This window comes from Barbus barbus (assembly GCF_936440315.1).
Source record: "Barbus barbus genome assembly, chromosome: 1".
NCBI lineage: Eukaryota > Metazoa > Chordata > Actinopteri > Cypriniformes > Cyprinidae > Barbus > Barbus barbus.
Window position 1 is genome coordinate 15084721 of NC_136729.1, and position 9559 is coordinate 15094279.

A 9559-nucleotide genomic window follows, 5' to 3' on the forward strand; every position below is an offset into this window, starting at 1 on the left:
TTGGTATAGTATGAAAGGTAATCTGGATGTAGCCTATACATCTGCTATGTTGTAATTATCACGTGACCGACCAGCATCATTTTTATTTATTTTTTTTATTGAATGCTTAAAAAAAAAAAAAAAAAAAAAAAAAAATGTCTTCAAGCAGTACCAAGTGTGCCATGCCTCCAAACACAAGGTGAGACACAATAATCACCGTTTATATAAGGATAGATCAGGTGATTTGTTGTTTGGACCTCTAATTATATATATATATATATATATATATAAAATTGGACCTCTAATTATACTTTATTTTCAATTTTAATGTCTAGTTACTTTTCAGCCACCCTGCAAATAACAAATCTAATTATATGTAGGATCCTTTATACATGTTTATAAGGCCCCGGGCGTACATGATTGTTGCGTACGTGTGGTACAAGTTGTTCTTGAATTTTTTCGTACATATAGAATAAATTTTAGTACGAAAGTTGTTGATGAATTATGATTTATTCGTGAAAACGTCCGTACACACATTTCACGCAAAATTTGTGCGTACGCATGTTTAGTGAATGAGACCCATTGTTCTTATGGCTTTCAAGTTCGTAGAGAACTCAATAGAATCAAAATAAATTTTCATTTCAAGTTTGAATCGTACAATTTTTTTTTTTTAGAAAATTTACATGTATGAATACGATATTTAACTAAAAGGAAAATAAGGTTTATAAAATAAGCATCATACCTTTTTTTCACATTCATGAAAGCCAAAAATGACATTGCTATAAGTAAACTCAAAATTAGGATTCACATAACATTTGATAAAGTCAAGAGTCGCACCAAAATGATGTTGTGTAAGAGCAATTCCAGAATAAATATAAAGAAGTTTCATTGTTTTCTAAACAGAAAGAACCGTTGGTATTAATATCATTCTTAAGTCTTTTAAGAGAGCACTTATCCGGGTAAATTCTGTGAATCAACTTAAATGCAATTTCTCTCGTTTTGTTAGTAAATACTTGTGAGGTAATGACCCAAACTACATAAGGCACAGAAATAGACTCCATCTGAAACAAAACTCTGATTTTCTTATTGTTTTTTTTACTTGGATGATGTAAGGCACTGTTTTCCAACAAATGTTTTCCAAAGATCCACTGAGTGACATGAGATTGGAAGAGAAAGACCTCTAAATGCACAAGAACCCCATGTGCCACTGCATCAGCAACAATTGCAAACTCTTTCGGACTAACAGGAATTCCATGCTTAGCTAAAAACTCAGTGTAATTACAGATTGAACCATTTTGATTCAAAAGTTGAGAGATGTTTATACAGTAGATTCTTATTCCAGATTAGATACGAGTGAGGTGTAAAATTGTGAGGGACCAAGCTAATAACATTTGCCTATGAACCGACCAGCATCAGTTGCGTCGCTTCACTACCATACACAAATCCTCCCTCGTAAAGTAGTAGGCAGTAGTAGGTCATCCAGGTGGGCTACTACTTGCCTACTCTTTCATGAGAATTGTATCCCATACACATCCATCAGATATAGCGTGGCACTACAGTAGGCAAAATGTAAATACTTACTGTAGTGCATTAGCTATATCATTATATCTGACATTTTCAAACTTTTCCTAATCAAACACATCTGATTCCACTCATTAGCTCGTTAGTATAGAGTCCAAGACCTGGGCTGTGTTTCCCAAAAGCATTGTATGCCTAAACTGATCATAGAACCATTGTCCCCAATGCTATGATTAACTTTTGGGAAATGCAGCCCTGAAATAGTTGAGTAAAATCCAAAATGTGTACAGTGGCCTAGGTTTGCCTTCAGTTACAAGGTTTGGGAAACACTGGGTTAAGTACCACTATAATAAAGCATTACCTTTTTGATTGAGTAGCGTTACACAAGTGAGTAATGTGTTTACATGATGACCAATGAGTCCTGTTGCACCACATGATAACTTTGGAACCAAAAGAGCCTCTGAAACTTTGACTCGAGCTTCACAAGAATCCATGCATCCAATTCAGTTTACCTTGGGAAGTGCTTTTTTTTTTTAACAGACATACAAATTGCAAATTCATCACAATTTGAATATGTAGACACATGGTTTAGTATTTAATGAAATTTATTTTTTTATGTTTTAGGCCTGGTTATTTTTATAACAAACTTGTTTTAACAGAATTATCATTCTGAAATATCAACACAAGTTTAGTGAAACAATATGAATAATTTATGCGCACACATTTTCCAAACAAAAGACAGAACAACATCTGAACCTGTAACAAAGTAAACGTATTAATGTTAATTAGGCTGAACCTCTTCAGAATTCAACTGAGACTGGCTAAGCATATCATTTCTCAGAATCCAGGGTCGATCTTTTCAGCAAAGCTACTGGAACTAACAAAGGATTGAGAGGACAGGTGCCAGCTGTAGCCCAGTCTTTTTTGTCCTTTGCTGGTTCTGTGACAGATGACTCACTGGAGGGCTCTTCAGTGGATCCCACAGCAGTCCTGAGTTTGTGTGTTAATGCAGTCGAATCAGCTATATTAGCCTGCTGGACGTCCCTTTCATTGTTTGAAGTGGAAGCTGGCATTTTTGCAGGTTGGGTGAGCTGTGAGTGTAACTGGAGAAAATGATGTTGAAGTTCCTTGCAGTCCAGTGAGGGGAGCTCCTCAGGCAAACACATCAGCATATCCAACAGCACTGCGCTCTCTGAGGATGGAATTTGGAAAACATGAGAAAAAAGTAGAGTGCTGTTCACATATCTAAATAGGGATACTAGTTCACTCAAAATGAAAATGGTGTCTTTACTCACTCTCATGTCATTCCTATAGGAATGACTTATACAGAAAAATGTTTCAAGTGTTTATGAAGATAAAGTGAAAGTCAACAACACTGATCCACATTCTTATAAATACTAAATATCTTTATGTTCCAAAGAATAAAGAACATTATACGACAAGATGGCAAGTAAATAAATTGACATTTTTGGGTGAACTATGCGTTTAAGTTGATCTAACTTCCACATTCCTGAAACAATGTGTAAAATGCTCACGAAGAGTGTAATTTATTCAAATGTTTAACAGAATATATGTAAATGTATCATTTACTTACCCATTGACGTAAGAGCTGAATTGCAGGTTTTAGAGTCAACGTCACTTAAATATTGATAAATCTTGTCAAAATTCACAACACACTTCAGCGTTATTGGTTTGCTTGGGTAATCATGATCTAACAGTTCCGACTGAACTTGATTGTGCCTATTTGGGGAAACTGATGGTGACACTGGACCAGTGGAAACAGGACTGGACACTGTTGGTTCTGCTTCTGCCTGCAGTTGGCTTGGGCTTCTTGTCATCTGTGAGGACCTTGGTGTGGGTGTTTCAGGTGTTTTAGGCACTAGAGGTGAACTGCTTGATGCATTACCCAACTGGCTAAGAAGGTCAACAGCTTTAGAACTAGAGTCAGGATGAATATGAGATGCAGCTGAGGGAGCAGAAACACTGGGATTTGGGCTCATCTCTGAGGCAGAAGGCCGAGAGGGGGTTTTAGGGGACTGGACAGGGTGAAGACTTGAGAAAGCGGGTGTTTGGATGATGGGGTGTGGAGGTTCAGAGTGCATCAGGCCACAGGGCTCAACAGCAGCAATCACAAGCATCTGATGACAAAGTAAAAACAGAAATTTTATCTGCTATAAGAGTCATTAAGATGACAAAGGCAATAAAATAAGTCAGATACTGTACACTGTAAGTGACTGATAAGTTTTACGTACTTTGCTCTCTAGGTGTGCTATAAATAGAAGTCATATATAAGCATCATAAGAGAATGACAGAATCAGTTGCTGAAATTACATACTTATGGTGCAAGAATACACATCAATGTAAAATTTATTAGTTTATAAGTAGGTAAATATAACCTCATTATCAAATACAAAGATTATCCATCACAATTTTTCCACTTCCATGTAGTGACTGTTTTAGCAGCTTCAAACTTTGTTTGAATTTTTGTGCAGTCAGACTAAGTTATTGAGGTGAACCTGTACAGTTCTTGGTGTGGTGTCTGGTGTAATTTCTCAAATGTCCCATACAGACCTGGGAAAATGCAGAAGAAATAGTCTTCTCGTGGGGTCTAGAGATTTTCTGTACCAGCTCTGCCCACAATTCAATAGGAACTTTAGCTTTGCGCTCCTCTCTCCTCTGACTCTGGACCTGTAGATACACCTTCTGTAGCACACGTGACTTCAGGGTCATTATCAGGTCTTCGATCTGAAATCAAACAGTAATAACAATTGCATTACAATGGCCATGTGCATGTTCATCCACAATTTGGTGTCGATGAGCTTACCTCTTTGAGAGAACGGTGGGGAACTTTCTTTTGAATCTCAGTCAGATCTATTTCCGATTCAAAATTCTGCTGATGTTTCAAAGCTTGCAAAAAGCTCTGAAGATCTTTGCGAATCCATCCTTTGCAGAGAGATCTGGTATTCACTGACGGCTCTTCCTCAGTGCTCTTAAGCATAAAGCGTGATGGTTCAGCTCGCCGACGAAATGGAGGTTTCATAGTTGCAGATTACATAAAAGTCATATTCCATGTACTTTGAAATTGCCTGTTGTATGAAAAAGGAAATATCAAAATTTAACAACAACAAAACATAAAAATGTTTTTTAAAAAGATTAAACTTTCCTTTAAGAAAACCTTGGAGGAGAAATGTTTAAATGTTTAGCTTTAAAGAAAAGTTGGGAGTTTTATTGATCTAAGTGGTAGAAACGTTCTGGAGTATGTCCTTTACTTTACTTTATTGTTTATTTTTACAGGGACAATGCACAATTAAAAGTAATTGCACCAGAGTTAGCTAATAGCTAATTTACATCTGCTGTCCCTGAGCAGGTAAACAAATTAAATAACATTTAATATTACATATACACCACATAGAACATCACAATACATATATCCAGAAAAGTAAAAAACAATATATAAAAAAACACAAGACTTACAACACAGTCATTAGTGGTTGCACATTTGTTCTGATAGTATCCAGTGCTTAAGATTAGTTTTAAAAACTGAGTATCTGTCAATGCTTCGAATGTTTGTAGGTAAAAAATTCCATAACCTCTCTACTCCAATCAAGGTTTATATATATGTTTTGATCAGGTGAATTATAGGGATGTCATGAAAGTCTAATTTGGTATGCAGAATATATCTGAGCAACTAGCATAGTACAGCTGTTGCAGGAATGTGTATGAACATCGAAACAAAGGCCTACAAAAGCCTGCCGTCTTAACACAAATACACTGAATACTTCAACTCACTGCACGGTGAGTGCGAAAATATGTTGCTTCTTAGAGCCACTGCTTATTATCTCAAAAAAAGCACCGACAGCTTCCACACCATATGACAGATAAGTTACTTACAAAATGGAGTGTAGGACAGCGCCAGTTTTTTCACTTTATTCACACGGCTTCATTATGACAGGATTGTGCGGCAGCCATCAAATATAATCATTTAAAGTAAAGTAGATGAGCCTTAAAGTTCCGTGAAAACAGTTTTGATAATACCCGTATCTCGCTACGAGTCACCGGAAGGTTCAAAAACCACGAGACTAAAATGCGTTTGTACAATTCTGATTGCAAAGATCCAACTGGACCGTTCTCATTTGTTTTTCAACATATAGATTAAAAATATAATGAATGAAAATATGTTAGAAAAGACATATTATACAGTCAGTGGTATTACAATAGTACTATTGTCGTTTGTTAAACAGGCCACTAGAGACCGCTCAAACCTCACACAAAAGTTAATTTCTCACTCCAAGTAAATATACTGTCTATTACACACTGTATATTTGTCTGTTACACTTGTTTAAAGGGGCAATGAAATGAAAAAATATTTGGAACCTAAAGTAAGTCAGTCTGTTTTATTTTATTTATTTTTTCGATGTAAGTTGGTATAAAGAGACATTTCTGTCGAGATCTGTGAACTCTGATCCGGCATTTCATCAGTCCGGTAAAACACTTCCGCCTGTGTTGGAACGGAACATGTAGACATTTAGACATATACCAGTAGTTTATGAAATCGTGCATACTAGTATTGCTAACTATTTTGACCTGTCGTCATACATTAAAAATATCTTGGCAGCGGTGGGATTCGAACCCACGCCCCCGAAGAGACTGGAGCCTTAATCCAGCGCCTTAGACCGCTCGGCCACGCTACCCATAGAACAGAGCTATATAACCAATATATAAAAAACGTCAATGTTCTCCAAAAGCATAACAGGTTTTATCCAGTGTCGAGGTTTAGGTTTTTTTTTTAAGTAAGGAAGAACTTATTACCCCCGTTGTAGCTATTTATGAGTTTAACCATAGACCGTTTTTATTCACACCTGTCTTGTTTGGTTCGACTGAATCTAACTCAAATTCGAAACCCCCTTTGGTGAGGACCTTTTGGGCAAATGTGAATACAGCAATCGGGTGCGGACCAAACAACCGTACCGAGACCCAGCTGAAGAGGTGATCTCAGAAAAAAAACAACTACATTGTATTTTGGACCAAAGCAAGTGAACTAGCGGACTTTCCTGGTGTGAATACACTTTTGTGAACATTTTGAGAACATCTATTTATTTGAATTAACGTTAGTTCAACATGACTCTGTAAGACCAAATCAAGAATGCAGTATTCAGGCTGAATTTGTATTTACACTGAACTAAATTATAAACGTAACACTTTTGTTTTTGCCCCCATTTTTTATGAGCTGAACACAAAGCTCTAATACTTTTTCTATGTACACAAAAGGCCTATTTCTCTCAAATATTGTTCACAAATTTGTCTAAATCTGTGTTAGTGAGCACTTCTCCTTTGCCGAGATAATTCATCCACCTCACAGGTGTGGCATATCAAGATGCTGATTAGACAGCATGATTATTGCACAGGTGTGCCTTAATAAATAAAAGGCCACTCTAAAATACGCCGGTATACGCCGATCCAGAGCATCCCAAACATGCTCAATGGGTGACATGTCCGGTGAGTATGCTGGCCATGCAAGAACTGGGATGTTTTCAGCTTCCAGGAATTGTGTACAGATTCTTGCAGCATGGGGCCGTGCATTATCATGCTGCAACATGAGGTGATGGTCGTGGATTAATGGCACAACAATGGGCTTCAGGATCTCGTCACGCTATCTCTGTGCATTCAAAATGCCATCAATAAAATGCACCTGTGTTCGTTTGCCTATACCATAACCCCACCGCCACCATTGAGGAAACTAAAAAATCTGCTAAAGCTGGTTGCCTTAAACGTTCAAGTTCTCTCAACTTTTGATTTTTTACAGCACAAAAATAAATAAATAAAAAGTTGAGCAAACTTGACAAGTTTAAAGCAACCAGCTTCAGCAGATTTTTGAGTTTTCTCAACTTGTTTATACAAGTTTATACAATAAAAAGTTGAGAAAACTCAAGAATCTCCTAAAATTAAGTTGAGAAAACTAAAAAATCTGCTGAAGCTGGTTGCCTTAAACTATTAAGTTTGCTCAACTTCTTTTTTTTTTTACAGTTGTAGTTCAAATTGCCCTAATGGCGATGAAAGGATTTTGCATTAGTGTCAGCATGGACAGAGTATCATTGTTAGAGATATCTGTCAGCTTTTCCAGTCTGTGTTATGTCTAATCTGAAATGTATTATGAATTACTTATTTTGTTTCATTGGTGTCAATGACAGTTCTTGTCTTCAGTGTTACATGACGTTAACCATTATGACGTAAGTCATATTTAATTTATGTCTAATTTATAAATAAAGTAGTTAGCCAAATGGAAAAATAATAAACCCACACGTGCCTTCATAAAACACAGCACTACATCAGTGGATCTTCAAAAAGGAAGTCAGGGGGTTCTTGGTAGTACTGCATGGGATCCAGCAACAATAGCATGTGAAAAATCCATCCCATCCCCCTTGTCCATCTCCGCTCCACCACCTTCCTGGAAGCTGCCATGTCTGTTTTCAGTTTTGTTCATGTTTCCTTGTCTTTTATTTTGATGTGCTGTCTTGTTGTAACCATGGTTCCTGTCATGTCATGTGATGCCCTTCATCTGATCTGGTCATGCCCTTCCGCTGTTCATAGGTGTGTTCAACTAGAAAAGGCACTGCGCAAATCTTTCTGTGTATGACATCAAAGTACCGCAAGAGCGATTAATTGGTTTTCATTGGTTTATATAATCAGTCTTGTCATTGTTTCTTTGTCTTGACTGCATTTAGGTGTGTCTTGTTTAGTCATTAGTCCTTGTGTATATAACCCTATTGTTTCTACTGTGCCTTGTCTAGCTATATGTAACCCATGAGTCTTTATCAAGGTCAGGTTCATGTTCTAGTCAAGTCATAGTGTTAGCTTTGTATTTAATTCAGTAAACTGCACATGGGATCAACTCTGCTCACCTTCAGCGGAATATATGTTAAATAATTTATCCTTTGCTGTGAATGGGTGCCATCAGAATGAGAGTTTAAACAGCTGATAAAAACATCACAATAAGCTTCAGGGTTGTAATACAAATCTATCATTAAGATGTTATTAACTTGTGATTATTGCTTCCAGCTAAAATACGAGTCCTCTTTCCATGATATTGCTTTCTCCAGTAGAATTTGTCTCTTAAGAGAGTAATACGCACAGATGGAGAGTCATTTAGCCTACAATCGATAAGTCCAAAACAGTTCTAGCAAATATGTTGGTGGATTTTGATGGGTTTTTTTTAATTACTGGAGGAATTGTTGGATTATGGACTGGTATTTTGGCCAGCAACCAAGGTTTAAAGCAGGGGAGTCAAACTCAGTTACTTGAGGGACAGGGCCCTGCAGAGTTCAGCTTCAACCCAAATGAAACACACCTGTTCCAGCTAATCAAGTCCTTTAGCCTTATTTTAAAACGACATGATGGCTGTGTCCAAATTCAGGGTCTGCATCCTCCTTAGGATCCTTCCTACCCGGTTGAAGGAGGAGGGATCCTCCGACGTCCGCAAAACCCGGAAGTCGGTGTTTGTGAATTTGGACAGCCTACCCTTCTTTCAGTTCCCTCCCTTACCCGTTGCTCATAACCTGTCGCCTAGCAACCGTGACAGCGCCAAGCAAGAAGCGGGAAAATGGACAAACAAAGAGTTATTCTCCTCATTTTAATTCTCATTTTAATTATTTTGGAAGAAATAAAGCAATTAAATAAATTAAATACGTTCTTTGCTCGTTGTCGGAGAGTTTTTTATATCAGACTACAAGACAGTCACATCCAGGTAAGCCATTATAGCCTATTTTTATTTGTTTTTAAGTATTCTACTAATTTCTCCTACAAATTCATTGAGCCGAAGCATAAACTTTAGCTTGTTTTGTCAGAGAAACTCCTCTCCCACTCCGCTACCGCTCGCTTCGTCCGCCATTACGCTCTGCCGAAAAGAATTATGGGATAGGTAGGACGGGAAAGGATCCACCACACCCATCCTTCCAATTCGGGGAAAAGGAGGACGTATTTGTGGGCCGCATTTGAAGGATCCTACGAATTTGGACAGCCTTCGTCGCGGCGCTGTGACGTAACATCCTTCAAATGAGTACTCCGA

General features: G+C 37.5%; 1 protein-coding gene across 1 annotated transcript; it reads right to left on the reverse strand.

The window, feature by feature from the left end:
- Positions 1-2007: 2007 nt before the first annotated feature.
- Positions 2008-5578, reverse strand: LOC306880542 (snRNA-activating protein complex subunit 2-like). Its single transcript, XM_079434137.1, has 5 exons — positions 5389-5578; positions 4322-4583; positions 4069-4242; positions 3092-3635; positions 2008-2689 (listed from the first exon to the last, which is right to left on the reverse strand). The coding sequence occupies exons 2-5, from the start codon at positions 4535-4537 to the stop codon at positions 2328-2330; spliced, it is 1296 nt and encodes a 431-aa protein (XP_079290263.1). The 5' UTR covers positions 4538-4583; positions 5389-5578; the 3' UTR covers positions 2008-2327.
- Between the last annotated feature and the right edge of the window lie 3981 nt (positions 5579-9559).